Genomic DNA, 23,202 nt, shown 5'->3' on the forward strand with positions numbered 1-23,202 from the left:
TGTATGTTTTTGCTTTTTATTAGCTTCAACTTGGTTAAGTTATCTTCTTTCTGTCCATTAAATGCATATTTTGATTCTCTTTGACATATATATTATGTATCTCTTTAGCCAGTTTATGCTGTAATAATTTTAATTTTATTTATATAAAATGTGATGTCATTTATATTTTCTGGGTTTGATGTTGATAAATAATATTTTAGGAGTTTGCAATAATGAAGGTTCTTTAATTTCATATAAAGTTTTTCTTTTATAAATAAGCTTATATGCATTAATGATAGAATTGAAAACAATTTTTTTGGAAAGAAAATTAAAAGAACTCGTTTGCATTCATTAACCTAATACCAATTCCACAGGTTTGGTTGTTTATCAGTTTAATTCTCAATTATATCTATCGATTTTTAGTTTTGCTTGTTCGTCAGTATTCGTCTGTGCAGCTCTGCACTGAACGTTTCCCGCATTTAGCTTTCAGTATTTCAAAAGAGATTACTATTTAAGTTTTCTCATTTAGCAATTTTTTCGCTTAATCGCTTTGTCCAATATCTTGGTTTTTTAAAAATAAATTATTGGTACTGAATTTATTATTTCGATAAATGTAAGTTAAAGGAGGTAATATTATTAGTTTTGAATTTTCTAGTAATTCCAGTGGTTAACGTTAACATGTGTTCGGTAGTGGTGGGATAAACGATTATTTTTCAGGAATCGATTCTTTCGATTCGATTCTCAGAAAGGATTCGTCGGAAAAAAGAATCGTTCGTCCAATTCAATGATTCTTTTCCTTCCCACCATTACCAGAGCTGTAAACTCTAATGCGCATGCTCTCTTTCTCTTCTTCAGCCAAGTTTAGCGGTTCATCTCTTCGACTCAACTGATGCATACATACTAAGAATCTTCGATTCTTTTATTTTCAACTCTTATTCTCGATTCTTCTCTTTACAGCTCTTAATCGACTCCTTAAGTAAACATCTGATTCTTTTTCAATACGATGTTTAATAAACTTAGAAATATATCACTTCTAATGCGCATGCTCTCTTTCTATACTTCACCCATGTTTAGCGGTTCATCTCTCTTCATACTCCTGTTCGACTCAATTGATGTATACCTACTAAATGTCTTCGATTCTTCTCTTTTCAACTTTATTCGACTCTTAAGTAAACATCTGATTCTTTTTCAGTTGAAACAATTTTTAGTACCTATCACTTCTAACACGCATGCTCTATTCCCTTCATCTACCCAACGATTCTCCTTATTTCATCTCTTATTCGATTCCTTTACGAAAACAAGCTTGTATCAACAAACGTCATCGCTAAACAAAGAAGGGAAAATTTAAACTGTTACGCACACATTCTATATGACATCATTATTCTTTTTTCTTTTAATTTCATTCGGGCGGGAAGCTATGTTGTACAATATTAATTACTGTCGTTCTTTTGCGCATACTGTCATGCTCAAGATATATTTTACAATTATTCTTAGTAGACCTTCTAATGCATTATAATTTAAATCCTACTACGTCTATTGCAACTGAACCAAATGAATCGTAGCAATTAGCCCTTAAATTAACAAACCTTGTTGAATCGCCTAATCCTTCTTCTGTGCATCCAATAACATCTTTCTCCTCATGTTTAATAAATTATTAGAAACAAAAGAACCACTAATTTCGATTATCGCTTTGGTAAATCCTATTCTTAATAATATTACATTTGATGAATGGACAGTTACAGCTTAAATATGCAAGTTATTGTAAATGTTTGAAGAGATAACTATTGAAATAAGTTCTCAAAAAATGGTCAAGAAGTATGTAACAAGATGTTAGACAACTGCAACATAGATATAAGGATGTTGAAAATAATAATATTTTGCTTGAAAGCATGCTATTAGATACTCGCTTTAAAGATGAGGCATCTTACCAAAACGCTTACATAAAACTTTCACAGAAAGTTCGAAGTATTCAGATCGAACAAGGCGATAGGTTTGAAACCGAACATGAAATTATTGAGCCCTCCATTTCAACTGCATGGGAAGATTTTGATAAAAAAGTAACGCCAATTTTGACTAATTCAAACCCAACAGTAGCAGGAATTTTAGAGTTAGATAAATATATAAATGAACCGCTCATCTCAAGAACACAAAATCCTCTCTCTTGGTGGAAAGAAAGGTGGTTAATTTATCCAAGATTATTCAAAATAATGCAAACTTGACTTTGCATTCCTGCAACCTCTGTTCCCTGTGAACGATTTTTTTTTAAAAGCGGGCAGTTAATAACAGAATGACGAAATAGACTTGCAGCAAAGAATTTCGAAAAAATTGTATTTCTACATGTAAATAAGTAAAATACTATAAAGTTTATTTGAAAGGTATTAACTAATTATTTATTTTGATTAATCTTAATTATTTTTTTTGTGATAATAGAACCAAACATTTTTACAAACAAAATGTTTGTGTGTGGCTGTGTAAGTAATGTAAGTAACTGTGCGCGTATTAGTAAAAACATCAAAGTAAATATAAAAATAATAACATCGATGTGATAAAAAAAAACAAAGACGGAATCAATGGCTCGCTCATAAATAAGGTACGGTACAAGCTATATTATTTTAAATTATCCATTTTTCATTTATAGCTTTAGAGAAATTAGGTTAAGATAAATTTTCTAATTATAAATACTTTTACCCACCGGGTTCGTCTAGTGGTGAACGCGTTTACGCAAATCAGCTGATTTCGAAGTCGAGAGTTCTAAGGTTCAAGTCCTAGTAAAGGCAGATTACTTTTATACGGATTTGAACACTAGATCGTGGATACCGGTGATCTTTCGTGGTTGGGTTTCAATTAACCACACAACTCAGGAATGGTCAAACTGAGACTGGTCATATACAGTCTACACTTCATTTACATTCATACATATCACCTTTATTCACCTTCTGAAGTAATTCTTAACGGTGCTTCCGAAGGTTAACAAGAAAAAAAATATATAAATACTTTTAATGAATTGAAAAAAATATATATTTGTCTCTCATTTCGCTGTAGTCGACAAACTAAAAATGTTTTATGGGGCTTACAGATAAAATTTAATTGTTTAAGATTAACTCAGTTAATGAAAATATTTTATAATCAGAAGTAATAAATTTGCCAAATGTTCAATAAACGTTAGTGATGGTGGTGTAATAAGTTATGCGTCATGTGTGGATATAAGGAAACGCAAGCTGAGTTTGGATACTCGAGCCGTTCGGACGTGTGTTTGTAGCTCCGCGTTATACTGTGAATTTGGTTGGTTTTTTACGGATTTTTGATCGGAAAAGTACATAGGATTATAGTGGAAAGGTTAACGGACAAGTGCTTAAAATTTTGTGAGAGTTGGTCAACGGATTACATTTTTATTACGTTTTTTTTGGTTACGAAGCCATTTGGCTTATACAAGAATATAAGTACTGGAGAAGTGTTTTTTGGACAGTTAATTTTTGGTGCCAGGTTCTGGAACTTAATAACTTTTCAAGAGGAAGGGTTCAAGAAACGTACGTAAAGTTTTATGAGATTTGGTGAACTGGAAAATTATTTATAAATATTTAAAATAATTTATAGGTTAAACATTGGTTATAGCTGTAAGATATACAGCTGAATATTTTCTAGGTCGATTGGCAGGACAATACAGGCCTGTCAATAGAAGTAAACAACAACTTAGAAAATATTTCGTTGTTTGCTGTAAGACAAGTGAAACATTTTTTCTAAGTCAAACTGCTCAGTTATTAGGGAAACTTCAAACCTTAATAACTTTTGAACGGGTGGGTTTAGAACAAAATCCTTTCGGATCTAGGCGAATCACGAGTTTGTGCATCTTTTGGCGCCCCAAAAAATTTTCCCAAATTGGGAAATTTTTCAGTCAAACCGCCTAGTAATTGCGGAAACTTTGATCTCAATTAACTTTTCACTGGGTGGGCCTAGAGGAAAATCCTCCCGGTTCTGGACGAATTCATAAGATTGTACATCTTCTGGTGCCCCCAAAAAATTTTACCCAATTTTGGGCCCCCAAATTTGAAAATTTTGAACCCTCCCTTGTGGGGTCCTAAAGTAATAGGAATTGGGCGGAGAGCCCAAAACCACCAAAATAGTTAATATCCATCAACCCCATGGAGGAGGGGATGGAGGTAAGTGCCTCAGGGTCTTCAAGGTCACAGGAAAAGAAAACTTGTAGGATTACGGAGACAAAGAGCGTTAAACGGGCCAGGGCGGGCTCATCCGAGGAGGAGGATGCCCCGCTAACTCTTAAGAATAGTGCATGTAGATTGGGACACGCCCTACTACAATTACACCAAGGCCTAGGTAAATCCAGCCCGGCTTTTATGAAAGCGCATGAGCGGGAGTTATCTGAGATTTACAAGGCGCTTCAACTGGTAGAGGAGGAAGCGGCTGGTGTTGACACAAATACGCAGGGGACACAAACAGATAGACCCCACAGGGAGGACGATATTCTAGAACAAGACCTTACTGATGACCAACTATTAGAGAGACTGCCAAGCAGATGGTCAACCTGGGCGATGAATAGGCTTACCCAGGTGACCAACTTAACGCCTGGGGAGGACAGCTGCCACTATGTTAACTTGACCAAGACGAGACCCGGCAGTCTGTTTCATGGCACCAAACGAGAGGCCATGATTATCCAGGACTCCACCGTGTTGGAGGATAACTGTGTTACCTCGAGGAGTACAAGGTACACGGTGGTGTACAGCACCGAAGAAGGAGAAAAGGCAGCCACAGCGCAAGTGATTAAGGCCATGAGGAGGGTCGTCAGTAAACCCGAGGAAGTGGTATTCGTCATACCGCCTGGACCGGAGGGTATATTTATAAGGAAAATAGTTATTTACCTGTCACGGGAGAAAAAAAATCGCCTCCAAAAATGATCCTTCCTAATTTGGGGGATCAAACACGAGCCAGATCGCGATCGGCTTCTGTGCGTAGGGCCGCCCCACCGGTGACGTAGAGTAAGACAGTGGTGGTGAGAGCACCTGGGAAGTCGTATGCTGACCTCTTAAAAACAGTCAAGGACAGAGTCTCCAGGGAGGAAGCAGGAGAAGTCCTCTCAATTAGAAAGGGCCGCAACCAGGAAATGGAGGTCCGAATCCAAGGAACAAAAAGGCCGTCGAATTTACTAATATGTTAAGAGACCGAGCGGCAGATCTACAGGTGGATCTTCGTACGAGACGCGACAGAAGAACCGTGGTGCATATTAAAGATCTGGAGTATGACACCACGGAAAACGAAATAAAGGAGGCGCTAGACAGGGTCCTTGGCAAAGAGGAAAGCTATAGAATAACATCTCTAAGAGGTGCATATGGAGAAACAAAAAATGCTACGGTCATCACTACTCACAGAGGGGCGACCAAGCTGGTTGCCTCCAGGCTTCTGGTGGGGTGGGTCCACTGTCGGACGTATATCAGAACACAAAATGAGCGCTGCCATCGATGCTGGGCTACTGGGCACGGTAGCAGAAATTGCAAGGCTCCTGACCGTGGTAGCTTATGCTACAACTGTGGCGGTGCGGGGCACCTTATTCGAGAATGTCGAGAGGCCACTAGGTGCCTAGACTGTAAGAGCTTGACGCACAGGACCGGCAGCTCCGATTGTTGTAAGACATGTTAAGGATCCTGTTATCGAATCACAACCGCAGTCTCCTTGCCAATTATCTGGTGGAGGAGATTGCCAACCGTAGGTGTTTTGATTTTATTGTGGCTACCGAGCCAAATGTCCTCGCGGCCGCTCACTCGCAGTGGGTGTCTGATATGGCGGGGGACGTCGCGATGAAGCGAGAAACAGGCATTAGGGACTTTAGTCTGTATCACAGAGCACAGGGTGTGGTAGCCGTGGAACTGGAAGATCATATTATGTACGGTGTCTACATTAGCCCTAATGTGTCCGTTGAAGAGTACCAACACCGGATGACACAGTTGCAACGCTTGGTTATGCAGTCCCCCAAGAGAGCTATTATTTTGGGAGACTTCAACTGTAGGACAGTGGCGGCGGGCGCTGGGACCACGAATAACAGAGGAAGTGTCCTGGAGGACTTCCTTGCAGCTACCGGTACCACATGCCTGAACGACGGAACTCCGACTTATCGAGCGAGGGGCCATGAATCCATCCTCGATCTGGTGATCGTGGATGGGAGAATGGTCACTGATAGAACCGAATTCCGAGTTTTGGAAGAGGAGACCGGGACTGATCACCTTGCGGTCTCCTTGATAATACACGTCTGTTCGGCGACCCCTGCTGTACGGAACACGGCAAGAAGACTCACTAACAGACAGGTGAACATAATTGTGGAGAGAGCGGCACGCAAAATCTCCGACGGCAGAAGGTTGGATCCGGAGGTCCTCCAAGAAATAATCTCAAACGAAATTTCCAGCATACCGGAAACGGAGCATAGATACCACCCTGTGTACTGGTGGAACCAGGAGATCGCCGAACAAAGAATCATACTTCAGCGAAATAAACGAACGGCCCAAAGATTAAGAGCTAGACAGGGATCTGAGGCTCAGATTGAACAAACTATGGAGGCCTGTAGGACGGCTCGGAAAACGTTGAACTACCTGATTAAGAACGCCAAGAGATCTAAGTGGAGGGAACTGTGTGGTGAGCTCGATGCTGACCCGTGGGGGTGAGCCTTCCAAATAGTAATGAAGCGATTGGGGAGGCGTGCCTGCGCTGAATGAGGACGAAGTGGCGCGCCAGATGTCCGTACTTTTCCCACAGGAGGAGGAGATAAGACGGGAGGCAGTCTTGTGCGAACGTGGCAGGTTCGCACAGGATGAGGTGATTGCCGCAATTAACAAGTTAAATAACAAGAAGAGTCCGGGCCCAGATGGAGTTCCGGCAGCGGTCATTAAAGGCCTGGCTAGAATAGTACCGTGGGAGATGACGGACATTTTGAGTTATGGGCTGCAACACCGCACTTTCCCTCAATGCTGGAAGGAGGCCAGAACGGGTTTTCTTCCCAAACCAAAGACAAACCCAGGCGTTTGCGAGTACCGTCCTATCAGCCTCATAAATAATATGGGTAAGGCTGTTGAGAGACTTCTTGCTACCAGGTCCTCTTGGATCCTGGACCTAAACGGAAGCCTACATTTGGAGCAATATGGATTCCGTAAGGGCCGTTCGACACTGGATGCGATAAACAGGGTGGTTAGCTGGTAGCCTCCAAACGGAAACTGATTGCGTCTGCGGCGTTATACGCGGCGCCGGTTTGGGCTGATGAAATCAGGATACAAAGAAACAAGAATAAACTGCGAAGAATGCACAGAACGACATTGTTGGGAGTGGTGGCAGGGTATCGTACTCTGTCATATGAAGCTATGTGTGTGCTTGCGTCGGTCCCGCCGATAGAACTTCAGATCAAGAGCAGGAAAGCGAGAGCGGAAGGGTGTAGTAGAGCTGAGACCGAGGCGATGACCCGACAGTGGTGGAAGGAAGTATGGGCAGAGAATAACGCTGCGGCCTGGACCAGAAGGTTAATAAGTGATTTGGACGCATGGCTGGATCGCTAACATGGCGAGGTGAACTTTTACATAACACAGATGATGTCGGGTATGGATGTTTTGGTTACTATTTAAAAAGATTCGGCAAGAGAGACACACCCAACTGCGACTACTACCAGGAGGTGGACGACGCAGAGCATACGATGTTTGAATGCCGAAGATGGGCACAATACAGACAGTTCATAGCAGTCAATAACCTGAACGCGAATAACATAGTAGGGATAGATGGTCAGCCCCGTCTCTGAGAGCCTGTATGCCCTGGCGTGTAGGTTTCGGTGAGGGGACGGGGACTCCGGGGAGATTTCGCGGGGATAAAATTAAAAGACCTAGACCCGGCCAGCGTGGCTGTTTTTGGAGGTGCGCGCGCTCCTTGTGCTGGTCGCACCGGTTTGAGGCAAATGACATAAAGACCGAGACCCGGTTTCTGTTGGCGTGGGTGGGGAACGGCATAGCCGGGCTTTGCCCTCGTCGGCGGGAATTAGAGGCAGGCAAGAAAAGATCTAGTACCGGGGCGGTTGACCTGCCGTGCCGGGTGTAAAACCGGTGGGCGGGAAGACCGTCTTAGAGTCAAAAGAACGTCTCTGGGCCGAGTATACTTAATTGGATGTCCGGCCCAGGGATGTAGGGGAAAAAACTCAAGCTAGAATTTTGTGTGGTAGGAGGATCCCCCTACAAGCTTTTTTTTTCTCTTTAGCCTCCGGTATAACTACCGTTTAGATAATTCTTCAGAGGATGAATGAGGATGATATGTATGAGTGTAAATGAAGTGTAGTCTTGTACATTCTCAGTTTGACCATTCCTGAGATGTGTGGTTAATTGAAACCCAACCACCAAAGAACACCGGTATCCACAATCTAGTATTCAAATCCATGTAAAAATATAACTGGCTTTACTAGGACTTGAACGCTGCAACTCTCGACTTCCAAATAAGCTGATTTGGGAAGACGCGTTAACCACTAGACCAACCCGGTGGGTTCCCTCACTACAAGATATGCACAAGAAAGCTTACTATGAATCGAATCGTAATTGTGAAAGATTTGGTTTCCTGTCGCCTATCCAATTCATTGTTAAGAATCGTAAAGAGAATCTGTTTCTCTTGCAAACCGATTCTCGATTCTTTCATTCAGTATAAATAATCTAATCGAATCGAAGGAACGACTCGTTCACGATTCTTCCCATTACAAGTGTACGGTAATCCTAACCTCATAAGTGTCACGTGAAAGTTGTGGACGTTATAATCGCTTTAGTCGATTCGGTAGTTTTCTGTGTTGTAGTTGAATTGTTAAAGTAATGTTTATGAGTTAATGTTATTATTTACTTTACTATGGCTGGTGTTAAAGACAAATGTAAACAGAGAGCGATTACTGTTTTTCCTAAGACACTAACATTCGGTTTATTTACGGGGGAAGAGATTCAACAGTTAAGCGTTGTGAAAATTTCAAATCCTAATTCTTTTGATGCCATTGGCCATCCAGTCTCAGGTGGTTTGTATGATCTTTCTTTAGGTCCAGTAGATAGATTTTCTACTTGTTCAACTTGTTTTAATAATGTTGTTAATTGTCCAGGGCATCTTGGACAGATCGATCTACCGTTACCTGTAATAAATCCACTTTTTCATGATGTTGTTGCAAAAATAATTAAAATATCTTGTCTTAAATGCCACACTATATTTTTACCATTTGAGAATAAGTATATTTTAATTAATCAATTAAGATTGCTAGATCTTGGAAATATTAAAGAAGCTCTGGAATTTGAGGCTTATTTTAATAAACAGGAAGACAAACCTGCTCGGTTTACACAGGAAGTGTATAATAGTTTGATTGCTAAATCGAATGAAAATTATACTGAAAAAATTAACGGAAAATTAGGAGAGATACTAAGTGAAGTAGTAGCCACCGGAAATATACAAAATATACGTGATGAGTTTATTAGTGAAACTTTAAGGTTAGGGGCAAAGTGTACAGTGTGTCCAAACTGTAATGGAAGAATACAAAAGATTAAAGTTTTACAAAAAAAAATTATTATTAACGTTAAACTTGAGGTAGCAGAAAAATTTAAAGACAACAAAGTAGATGGTAAATCATTGCAACTGAGCGGTGGACAAAGATTTATTATGCCATCTGAAACATTAGAACATCTTAGAAAAATATGGTTAAATGAAAAGTCATTTTTGAATGAAGTTATACCTGTTTTAAAAACAACATTAGCTGATTATGCTACAGATTTATTTTTTTTTACAGTTGTCGTTGTAACACCATCCAATGTAAGACCAGCTAATTTTGTTGATGGTATACTTACTGAACATGTCCAAAATAAAGTGTATAAAGCCATATTAGATGATTGCTTTGTTATTAAAAGTGTAATACATTTAATGAAAGATAAAGATAATGCAGCTACGTTATCAGAAGAACGTAAAGTTGTTGTTAAACAGTTACCTGGTCAGACATTACCTGAAAAATTGCAATTTTCATGGCAAAGTTTACAGTCACATTGTGATTTATTATTAGTTGAAGATAAAAGCTCAAGGTTTAGTATTGACTCTATAGTAGGATTGAAACAGATTTTAGAAAAAAAAGAAGGTATTATTAGAATGCATATGATGGGTAAAAGAGTTAATTTTGCAGCACGTACTGTTATTACACCTGATCCCAATTTAAATATTGATGAAATCGGTATACCTGAAGAATTTGCCAAAAAATTAACTTATCCTGTACCTGTAACGCCTTGGAATGTTAAATTACTTCGTAAAATGGTTATTAATGGTCCTGATGTTCATCCTGGTGCATCTGTTGTTGAAATGGAAGATGGTAATAGAATTAGAATATTAGCTAATAATTCTACTCAAAGAGAATCAATTGCTAATCAGTTACTTACTCCAGGTGGTGTTAGGAGAGAAAAAGACAAAACACAAGGAATTAAGGTATTGCATAGACATTTAATAAATGGTGATGTATTACTGATGAATAGGCAACCGACTTTACATAAGCCTAGTATAATGGCCCATCGTGCTAGAATTTTAAAAGGTGAAAGAACAATTAGATTACATTATTCAAATTGTAAATCTTATAATGCTGATTTTGATGGAGATGAAATGAATGCACACTTTCCACAAAATGAATTGGCCCGTAGTGAAGCATATAATATTGTTAGTGTATGTAATCAGTACTTAGTACCGAAGGATGGTACTCCATTAGGAGGTCTAATTCAAGATCATATGGTTTCTGGTGTTCGACTGTCTGTTCGCGGGAAATTTTTTTCCCGTCAAGATTATATGCAACTCGTTTTTCAAGCGTTACCATATGTTCATGGTGATATTAAAACATTACCGCCTTGTATTTTAAAACCTGTTCAATTATGGTCAGGAAAGCAAATAATTTCAACTGTGATTTTAAATATTATTCCCAAAGGTAAAGCACCAGTTAATTTAGAGTCTACTGCAAAAATTAATGCAAAAGCTTGGGTAAAAGGTGAAACTAGAACATGGAAAGCTGGTGGTACCCCATTCAAAAATCCAAACACTATGACTGAAGCTGAAGTTATTATTAGAAATGGTGAATTACTTTGTGGTGTTTTAGATAAAACACATTATGGAGCTACACCATACAGTTTAGTACATTGTCTTTATGAATTATATGGTGGGGAATGTGCTAGTAAGCTGTTAAGTTCCTTTGGTAAATTATTTGCTGCATTTTTACAAATTGAAGGGTTTACATTAGGAGTTAAAGATATATTAGTGACTAAAGAAGCTGATTCTGAAAGATTAGAACATATAGCAGCAGTCAGAAAAATTGGTTATCAAGCAGCTACCAGTGCTTTAGATTTGCCAAAAGATACTGATGAATCCGAATTAAAAATTCGATTGGAAGATGCACATAAAAAAAATCCAAAGTTTAGACAAATTGTAGATAGGCATTACAAAAATTTACTTGATTCTTATACAAATAAAATAAATAGTGCTTGTATTCCAAATGGTTTAATCGAACGGTTTCCACATAATAATCTACAATTAATGGTACAGTCTGGTGCAAAAGGTTCCACTGTGAATACTATGCAAATATCATGCCTTCTTGGCCAAATTGAACTAGAAGGAAAACGTCCACCTTTAATGGTTTCAGGACGATCGTTGCCTAGTTTTCCACCATATGAAACATCTGCTAGAGCTGGAGGATTTGTTGATGGTAGATTTATGACCGGAATTAAACCACAAGAGTTTTTTTTCCATTGCATGGCTGGACGTGAAGGATTAGTTGATACTGCTGTAAAAACTAGTCGCAGTGGTTATTTACAACGTTGTTTAATTAAACACTTAGAAGGTCTCACTGTTAATTATGACATGACTGTACGTGATAGTGATGGTTCAGTAATACAGTTCCAGTATGGTGAAGATGGTATGGATGTTTCAAAAGCACAGTTCTTTAAAAAAGATCAAGTACAGTTTTTAGTTGAAAATTCTAAAGCTATTGTAAATAATGATGTATTGAATAAACTTAAAAATGACAATGATAAAAGTGATGTTATTAAAAAGCATCATAAAAAATTTAAGTCCTGGAATAAGCATCATACAGATTTAGATAATATGCTGTTAAACAAACAAGCTCCATTTTTTTTATTTTGTTCAGAAATGGAAGAAAAAGTTTCAAAGTTTTCTCCATTTAAACTACGCAGAGGAACTGGAAGGTCTGCAAAAGCAGCAAAGTTATGTAAAATGTGGAATGAATTAAGTAGTGAACAAAAATCCGTGTAAGTATATACTTGTATTTTTACATATTGCTTAATCTATCTTTATATCAATGTGAGTATTTTCTTTGTATTGAATAAATTAAATTTTTTGTAGAAATCAAATGATCGTTAACAGCATATAATTGCTGTTACTGTTATTATTTTTTTATGGAATAAATTTGATCTTTGGAACCATTCAGCAATTCATATTGTTTAAGGTGGAGGAGTTCATCAGTAAAGTGATGAACTCCCTTGCTTTTCTTATTAATGAAGTCTTGAATCACCCTGTTTGCAAATCACACTACTGTACCCAACCTGAAGATAGTTATTTGAAATAATTGAAGATTCCATCTTTTAAGATAACATTAGCAGTTACAAATTTTTTTATCATCTAACATTAAATGTGGATAAAACCATTGCATTATGCTTCTCAGGTAGACGTAACAATGGTGATAACATAGATAATATTCCCATTACTATAACATTAGTATTTGTGTTGCACATAGTGTGAAATTTCCAAGTATTTTGTTAGATGACAAATTCTCTGGGGGTACTTAAATTGATTTTGTTTGCAAAAAAATGTGATTAATAAGTGTGTTGCGAATTAATGTGTCTTATTTTCTTATTTTATAAAAAAATTAAAATTTATAAGATAAAAAGGACCTTTTTCAGTAAGGGTATCACTTTTTTTTAAAAATAAACTGTAATTTTTTTGTTTTTTAATAATCAAAGTAACCTCTAAAAATAACAATAAAAACATGCATTTTTACATTTATATAACAATAATTAAATAAACCAATATAAATATAATTTAACCAATCCTAGCTTCATTCGCTAATCTTGATGAATTTATTATTTAAATAATCAAAACATTACTGATAATTAGTCAAGGTTAGCGAGCAAGGTTAGCTAAATTTAGTTAGATTTTGTTGTGAAACAAAAAAAATGTTATTGGGTTATTTTAATAAAATAATGTTTTGGGGGTTACTTTGGTTATTAAAAAACGAAATAAAAAAAACAGGTTATTTTTTGAAAAAAAGAAAATAAGTAGTACCTGCTTACCAAAAAAGGTTCAATAAAAAGATTACTTATTCTTGATGAATTTTATTTATATTACTAAGTTTGGTATCATGTGAAAATTTTTTACTTGTCACCTAGCTATTCCAACTTAAAACAGTGGATTTCTCCCATTTTTCAGTATTGAGAATAAGAAACTTAGTGATTATTTTTATGATTTTGGTATTTATTAGCTGTTATGTACCAAAATCATTGAATGATTACTTTTATAATTTTTGTATTTTGACATCTTTTAAAAGTAAAATTGTGTAGAATTGTAAAAAGCAAACAATATTGGTAGAATTATTATTATTTCTAATATTAATGTTTTAGGTGAATTGAAAAGTCAGGCTTATTGCAATGCTCTCAGCTAATTGGAAAATTACCAGCTAATTGCAAATTATAAATATAATCTAACCAAACTTAATCTATGCTTACTAATCAACATTAGTGAGCGAAGCGAGTATAGGTTAAGTTTGGTTAATCATATTTATAATTATACACAATAATGGAAATATAATTATATTTCATTTTCCAATTAGCCAGGTGCATTGCAATAAGCCTGTTTCTTCAGTTCGTCTACAACATGAATATTGCAATCTCTTAAACTAGTGAACAAGTAACATATGTATGACACATTAATGAGGTTTAGTGTTGTACAGACTCGAGCCGACCATTCCTAAGATGAGTGGTTAATCGAACCCCAACCACAATGTATACGGGTATTCTCTTTTAAACAAATTTTCAAAAATGTTATTGCCCCACTATTTTTGATTTTGATGGTATTTGGTATATGATAACTACCCACCTTGTAGTGGCCAAAAAATATTTTTTTGTATTTTAAAAAATGTTTTTCTTGGGTAATAGACTAATTTCTAACTCTCCAACAGGGAAAAACAGCCATTTTCATCACTTTTTTTTGAGCTGTAGCATTCTTATTTTATATTATACAGAGGTCAAAAAGAGCTTTTCAGAAAGAGTAAAGATGGAACTTCATCATAGTGAACTCAAAATTAATTTTGTTACATAACCAAATCTTGTAATTTTTACTGAAGTTATGTTTACAAATTGTTGTCTTTTCAAATTTTGGGCCCAAAATAAATAATGAAGGGCTTAGGGTAACAGGCTTATTTTTACCTTTTAACTCTGAGATACTAGTAGTAGTACTTATAAAAAAACTGGATGGTTACCAAGTGTCTATTAAAAAAAATGGCCAGTAAGATTTTGAAAATGTCTTATTTTAGGGCCCAAAAACCACATGTGGGCATGTGCCAAAAATCTGAAATGTTTACAGCAGTAAGTACTTTCTCTGTGCTTTAAAACCACATAAAATTTATTTTGTTAATCAAAAAAGGTTAACGAGTAATGAAGCCAACAAAACTGCTAAAAGCACACTGTTCTTCTAACTGTGAACAGTGTATTTAAATATACTGATGTTATATATTTTTTCAGATTATAAAAATTATTGTTAAACTCATTAGAATGAATAAATTGATAATTAATAAATGGTCAATTACAAAATGATAAAGAATTCAAATATATTATCACGTTGTTCAATTCACTTTTACCTTATTTTACTCCTGTTAATGGAAGTTATGAATAAATCTTGCATGTTTTGATAACAAATTTAACTAACATAAGTTAGTACCCCTGCCATTTTTTTATTGAGTAGAATTGATATAGCATTGAGTAGATCTTCTTCCAGTAGTTCGTAGTAAAAGCTCTGAAGGCTTTAAAATATTTGAATCTTTAAAATATTTTCCAGTTGAACCCATATTTGATTATCCCTCAATGATTTCTTGAATTAAGTATCAGGACCCTCTCTTTTTCCTGTTTATTCTCCGGTAACTACCGTTAAGATAATTCTTCAGAGGATGAATGAGGATGATATGTAATGAGTGTAAATGAAGTGTAGTTTTGTACATTCTCAGTTCGACCATTCCTGAGATGTGTGGTTAATTGATACCCAACCACCAAAGAACACCGGTATTCATGATCTAGTAATCAAATCCGTGTAAAAATATCTGGCTTTACTAGGACTTGAACGCTGGAACTCTCAACTTCCAAATCAGCTGATTTGGGAAGACGCGTTCACCACTAGACCAACCCGGTGGGTTAAGTATCAGGACCCTGCGGATGGAAAAAGTCTATTTGATATTCGTTTTCATGTATTTTGACTTAAATGACTTCGCCTAACCACCACTTGCCTTCGTATATGCAGTAGACATAATTTTTACATTTTTGCTTTGGTAAACCCATAAAGAAATCAGAAACACTATTGTCCTTGTGTACCGATACTAATGTAAATGTTTCTGATTCAGAGGTCACCCGGACTTTCAGAATATATTTCTGACTTATTGGAACATAACTGTAAAAGGTTCTTGTTTCTAGGACTGTTGTGATTACCTGATAACAAGAACTGAGGTATTCTCCAGTCTCTTGAACATCTTTATTAGAGCAGAAAATAAATGTTATATTTTTAATATTGTCTTTGCAATAATTGTACATTTCAGAAGGTGTAACAATCTGATTGTTGACTGTCCTTTAAAGGCTTGCTTTAGTCACAGTCCTTTTTATAGTTCCACCAATACCATTCCATGGTCCTTTTCCATGGTATGAGGCAAAAAAATTCCATTCAGTTGCGATTTCAAAATCTTCTTTATGGTAGCACAAATTTATGAATTTTTTTTGTTTTTATTCTGGGCTGAGGAGTCACCAGAAAAATAAAAAAATTGTTTAACTTGTGGTAACTGTGGTTTTTACTTGATTCATAACTTGCTTTTGGAAGCAGAAGAACAATGTAGTAGTGGGCTTCAAGTACTCACTAATCACTCGGTAGCTTTGGCTTTGTAATTTTCCTTCAAAATATATGAGGAATGGATGTACTGTGGCATAAGTTTATGACCAGTTATATGACAGGACTTCATTCTGTATCACATTAGGAAAATTTTGACAGAAGTCTCCCATTACAATACCTTCACCCTCCAACAAGTTTTCCTTTTTAACATTGAGGAGATTAGCTTGTTTCTTTGCAACAAAATTATGCCTTTTTAGATAACTGTTTCAAAACCAACAGTTTCGATTGACGAGCTTAATACTAAACTCATTTTGAATTTTTTGAATCCTCTAGCTGCTTGGTAATAAAATATTAATTTTTTCCTGGATTGATGAAATTGTTTTCATTTTATCCTTTATTTAATGATTAATTCTTCATATTCATTACCTAAATCAGCATAATTTTGTGGTTCTAAACTGGTTTCTTTTGTAGAAATATTTAAATCAAAGGAATCGTTTAATTTACTGCTGGTAACTGCTTGGCATTTTTGTAACTTTATTTTTTAAGATTGGCTCCTTTGTACTGCTCGATAATTTTTGAACCTTAATGGGGGAAATCCCAAGTGCTGAACAAGATTTACTCATCGACTCGAATATAATGTGTTGAGGCTCAAATATATCTTGACATTTCAGTTTGCTTTCTGTATCATCACGTGGTTTTTGTATTTTTTAAGCATTTTGAACACAGTGCTCTGCCTGGAATTAATTTTAAAATTGAATTGCTTGTTGAAAGTGTCAAAGATATTTCTTAACCGGTTTAGTGTGACAACTAAATGAGTCAGAGCAACTTTTCCCGTTAACATGAAAATATTTATCTAAGTATTTGGTTTTATGAAAAATACAGGTATTTTTTGATATCCACTTCTTAAAGATATCAATGTTATTTGCTGTAAACTCTAAAATATCGTGCAATACTGAAGATCTGTTGTTAGTCAATTTGTAACATACTTTTTTAATGTTAGTTCCAGTTGAACACTTCATAATCCGTTTTTATAAAACGCAAGGATTCTTACCATAACAATACATGTAGTATAAGTTATAAAACTACCAATTGCACCTCACTTTGTCTTATCCCAGTTTCTCTACAGCTAAAATAAAAATTTCTCTACTTAATAAAATTAAAAATAAATGATATCGCTTAAAAGAGAAGTTCACTACCAATAAGATTACTTTATAAAAAAGTGTACATTACCTAACCACAGTATTAACATTAGCAACAATACAACATATCACATTGAAATCAAAACAGTAACTGAGTCTTCTACAATATTGACGTTCTGGATTTTACAAACATTCATGTCCATGCATGTCTATTCACTTTCTTGTTTAAACATGAGTTTGTGTTATGAGTCATATTTTAAGTAACAGACTATTTAGAATATAAGCTACCTCATTAGACATATCAAAATATTTTGTATAATAGGCCTACATTATTATCTAAAAAAATACATGCTGTGAATTTTTTGGATACATTGTTCATGGTTAGAAAGAACACTGTTTTTAGCAGTTTTGATGGCATCATTTCTCGTCAACCCCTTTGAGTAATAAAATAAATTTTATACATTTTAAAGTACATACTGCTGAAAAATTTTCAGATTTTTTCCACCTGTGCCACATGTGGTTTTTGGGCTCCAAAAATGAGACATTTTCAAAATCTTACTACTTGGTGGCCATTTTTTTTTTTTAATGGACACTTTGTAACCATTCAACTGTTTTTAACTCTTAGGTACTTGTAGTACTTATAAAAGGTAAAAACAGGTCTCTTACTGTAAGCCCTTCATTATTTATTTTGGACCTAAAATTTGAAAAGACAACAATTTGTAAACATAACTTCAGTAAAAATTACAAGATTTGGTAATGTAACAAAATTAATTTTGAGTTCACTATGATGAAGTTCCATCTTTACTCTTTCTGAAAAGCTCTTTTTGACCTCTGTATAATATAAAATAAGAATGCTACAGCTCAAAAAAAAGTGATGAAAATGGCTGTTTTTCCCTGTTGGAGAGTTAGAAATTAGTCTATTACCCAAGAAAACTGTTTTAAAAATATAAAAAAAATATTTTTTGGCCACTACAAGGTGGGTAGTTATCATATACCAAATATCATCAAAATCAAAAATAGTACGCAATAAAATTTTTGGAAATTTGTTGAATTAAAATGGAATACCCCATGGGTATTCACTGTGTAGTATTCAAATCCGTATAAAAATAGTTAACTTTACTAGAATTTGAACCTCAGAACCTTTGACTTATTTCGGTAGAATAGAAAAAAAATCACATATAAAACATTTCTGTTTACAAAAATAAAAAAATAAAAAACAGTGGAATGTAAGAGAGCTACATGCTTCTTTCTTTCTTTTCCTGTTTAGCCTCCGGTAACTACCGTTTAGATAATTCTTCAGAGGATGAATGAGGATGATATGTATGAGTGTAAATGAAGTGTAGTCTTGTACATTCTCAGTTCGACCATTCCTGAGATGTGTGGTTAATTGAAACCCAACCACCAAAGAACACCGGTATCCACGATCTAGTATTCAAATCCATGTAAAAATATCTGGCTTTACTAAGACTTGAATGTTGCAACACTCGACTTCCAAATATGCTGATTTGGGAAGACGCGTTAACCACTAGACCAACCCGGTGGGTCAAGAGAGCTACATGTTACATGCTACATTAAGTACAGTCTTCTTTCATCTAAGGGTTGATGTATCAGCATTCTTTCTCTTAGAGATTTTTTTTTATTATTGAATGATTAAATTTTTGTAACTTATATTTGCTTGATTTATTAACAGTACTGGCTGAAATTCATAAACTTACAGATTTCATGTGTAATAATACAAAAGCATGTTTGTTTATTTATGATTTTCCAACATTGGTTCCCTTAGTAAAAAATCTGATTATGCTTAAAAACCAATATATAGTGTGAGTGAGTATTTTATCTTATTATGTTTGGTTTTTAAGCTTATCTAGGAAAAATATTTTTTTTTAATAGTATAAGCTAAATTAACATAATAAAATGCACCAAAAAATAATAATTTTTCTACTTAAAATTTTGTTGAACTTACTGTCTAATTTAAAAGTAAAAATTAACAATGAGTAAAATAAGTAATGAAGTAATAAAATAAGGAATAAGTAAAAATTAAAGAAAACATGAAAGTAAAAATTCAAAGATTAATAAAAAATTATTTTTTTGTTGTCAGTACAGTTTTTTTTTTTAATGAAAATATTATTTTATAATTTATAATTGTTTACTTTTACTTTTGTTTAAAATTTGAATAGTCAACATAGTATGTTCTTTGTCTGAAAAAAAACCACTTGCAGAAAATGCAATGGTGGGGTACTTTCATCTTGATAAAATAAAGAAAAGGAAATAAGAGAAATACTGTAAAAATGCTACAAATGAGTGTGAGCTGTGAGGCTCTAAAATACAGGATTATGTATTTTATTTTTACTCTTGAGTTTAAAAACTAATATTCTTGATTATTCACATGAATAATCCAACATGACGTCACAATATATGACAAAAATACAGTGCTTGATTCGGATTTGAACTTGGAATCTCAGGACAAAAGACTGAGACACTACAACTTTGCTACATATATCAGTGTTTATGTAGAATTTTTTTTGTTAATAAAAATTTTATGCAATTTAAATGGAAAAAGAGACCACTTGTGCAGAGCAACTTTCTCCAAAAGTGAAAGTGGAAAAATCATTAAATTCAATCCGTTTGGGGAAGAATAATATTTTAGTATAAAAAAAATTGTGTAAATTTTTAGTGTTAATCATGAATGCATCTTGGTTATTTATGGTAATGGTTGTAGACAGTCTGATATAAATCACAAGTTTTACTCATAAAATGATTCCATTATCAAGAAAAACAAGCAACCCATCCCAGTTTTATTAAGAATGTGAGGAGAGAAGTGTTTTTTTTTTATTGTCTTCATTTAGCTGAATATGTATGGTTGGATATCAACATGCTGAACCTTGAAAATTATATTCGGCCATAAAAGTTAGATCATTTTGTTTACAAAGTTACTGGCTGTATAGTGAAAGTAATTACTCTCAAAGATAGCATCTTGTTTGTATTCAAGGATCTTGGCATAATTGAAGACATTAAAAAATTCCATTGCATTGTGTGTATAATTGTGTATTCTCTTATTAAATAACTTAAATGCTTATAAAAAATGCATCTATTTCAATTTGATTCTTTGAATATTGTATCTCTTGCATGCATTAAAAGTGATATGATATATCCTAAGCTGTTTTAATATATTGTTACATGTATTATTAATGATTATTATCATATTTAAGAATTATTTTTTGTATTTTAATTAATATCACTTTTATTTACATAAATAATTCTTTTTTTCTTTTAGGTATTATAAAAAGTGTAAACAGCGTCCTGATCCAATATCATGTCAGCTTCAACCAGATAGAGATTTTGGTGTTATATGTGAGAAATTAGATTCATTAATTAATGATTATTTTTCAGACAGGTATTGAGTTGCATATCATGTAATATAAATAAATCTATCTTGTCATTAAATAGTGTAAGTCTTATCTAATTTGTAGTTTTTCCAGTTATAGATTAATTTTATGTTAATCTTTTACTGGTGAAATTAGTTTCTGTTCGTTTCTGAAAACAATTTAGTATATTGTTTATATTGCCCAAGATAAAAAACCTAAAAACCTTTTAAGAATAATTGAGTGTTCTTTATTCTGTAATAATTCTGTATATGTAAGTGTTAAGTTAAAACATTGTAGGGAACCCACTGTATGGTCACAAATAAACAATACAGCTCTCCTTAAGATTAACAAGCATTACATGCCAGGTTTATTAGGGAAAGTAAAGTGATTTCCTGTTGTCTTCTTCATTTAGCCAGATATATGGGTTCATATCAGCATGCTCAGCTCACCAAAATGTACATGATATTCACTTCTACTTGACATCTTCATTTTGTTCACCACAGCAATAAGAAAAACTGCAACATAACCATCTGTGTAGATAAAGTAACAAATTAATTTGTTCCTTTCTGCACATGTAACTATTATAACTAAGTTGTTTCAACTCAGCAAGGATAAATAATGCCATAATACTTTTTAAAATAGATATAAATATTTATAACGTGTGTTTTCAATAAAGCATCTGTATATTTGAGATTGGATAATACAGTATATATTACTTTGCACTAAATGTTATTTCAGTAGGGTGTATATCATTTTTAAATTATCTTGACTTTCATTTGTTCAGACCACCTCCATTTCTGTCTAGTGTGGATAAACGAGGTTATAATGCATTATATTAAAAAACCATACTTTAATATAACATTACCTTAATGTAGCGATGCCATTTTTATGTAATTTTATTTATTTTTTGCTTTTAATGTTACTTAATTTAGTACTTTCTTGTTTGGTTTAACTTTAACATTTATGTTTATTGTATTTTAAAAATAAAATTGTTTTATTAATTGAATAACAGCTCAAGGTACACATCTGGTAATTAATATAATGGGCAACTAATCAGTTGACGTCGGACACTCGATTGAGAAAAATCAGACACTATAAAAATTCTCAGTGTATGTCAGTCTAACTATATCTAAAAAATAACCAGCTACTGCAAAGCTTGTCTCATTATATGATCAAGGGGGTAATCACGTAGTGACCACCAGACCCACGCTGTCATTTTGATGTCACCTCACCAGTTGAAGGTTATTGGGAGGTGATCAAAGTCAAGCCATGTAGTAGTAGATTTTAAAAATAGTGAGAGCAGAATTTGTTTTTACAGTAAAAACATAGTTTAAAAAAGTAACAAAAAAAAAATAAATGCCATAATCATCAAATACAGAATAAAATCATGTAAATTTTGACATGACTTATTTTGAAATTAGATGGATAATTTTATAAGGCTTTAAAGTCAAGTGAATGTAATTCCGGTGCTGCAGTAGTTATGATTTGCATAAACAATTAGTGGTGTTACTTACTCAGGCACTGCTTAACTAATTAAGTTATGTTATTTATATTTCTACCATATTTATTTGTATAAAAATTATTTAATGTTAATTATAACAAGTTCTTATATGTATTAAAAAATAGCATAAGTTGGTAAATTGAAAAATTTGCTTAAGCATGTGCACAATATCTGTGTTCAAAAAAACATAACACAGTTTACTAAATTGATACTTTGCGTATATAATTGTGAATATAAAAAATGATTCTGTCAAGGCAAGTAATTTTTTATGATATAAAGGGAAGGAAAGTTTTGCAATTTGACGGAATGGATAATTACAGGCAGTTACAAGTTAGCACAAATTTAGACAGGTTCCAGCTTGCATTGTAGCTGGCCTAGTACTCTATCAGTATCATTTGCTTTAAAGCTGTGTGAGTGAAAAGATGTAATGATGTCAAAAATTGAATACTGAGCAATGTTTTGCTACAATTTTGCATGTGGATTAAGTGTTTATCAGTATTTAAAGGAAATGGTTCCCATGCTTGGGGAGGGTTGTTCTCATAGTACAAGAATATTTAGTGGTACAGAAACTTTGATAGAGGAAATTTTGGTCTTGAGGACACTCCAAGTGACTCTTCGATAGTTGAATGTCTTCATCTATAACTGAGGGAAAGGGAACATTGCTGCAGTATGAAATATACGTGAGACAGACAGATATGTGACCTACCACCAAATAGATGTGTCCTTGGGCATTAATGCACCAGCAGTTTGAAATATTCTGTGAGTTGCCATCAAGTTAAAACACTTTGTCATCATTTAGCTTTGCAGTTACAGACTGGTCTGTCTGACATTAGTCAGTGACCTATTCACATCTTTACTGAGTGTCTCAAATTTCATCCTGTTTTACTTAATATTATATTTGCAAATTTTAAAATCGGTTAAATTTTTACATTATTTTCAAGTAATTTCACGTAAAACAATGGAAGAACAATGTTCCATAGGAATTTATGCGAGTGAAAGAGTGTTATAAAATAGCGTATGGTACAGTGCCAAAAGAACTCATTAAAATTTGTGAATTTAGTGATGAAAACCAACAACTTATTATTTTTTTTATGTGTTAATTCAGATG

General features: G+C 34.2%; 1 protein-coding gene across 1 annotated transcript in view; it reads left to right on the plus strand.

Annotated features, from left to right (window-relative positions):
* Window positions 1–8,712: 8,712 nt before the first annotated feature.
* Window positions 8,713–23,202, plus strand: part of Polr1A (RNA polymerase I subunit RpI1) — a 38,173-nt gene continuing 23,683 nt past the window's right edge. The window contains exons 1-2 of the mRNA XM_075368727.1: window positions 8,713–12,257; window positions 20,503–20,622. Of these exons, the coding sequence (XP_075224842.1) occupies window positions 8,842–12,257; window positions 20,503–20,622 (3,536 nt within the window). The 5' untranslated portion in view covers window positions 8,713–8,841. The remainder of the gene's footprint in view (window positions 12,258–20,502; window positions 20,623–23,202) is intronic.

This window comes from Lycorma delicatula, chromosome 6 (genome assembly GCF_047948215.1).
Source record: "Lycorma delicatula isolate Av1 chromosome 6, ASM4794821v1, whole genome shotgun sequence".
In the NCBI taxonomy this organism is placed as follows: Eukaryota; Metazoa; Arthropoda; class Insecta; order Hemiptera; family Fulgoridae; genus Lycorma; species Lycorma delicatula.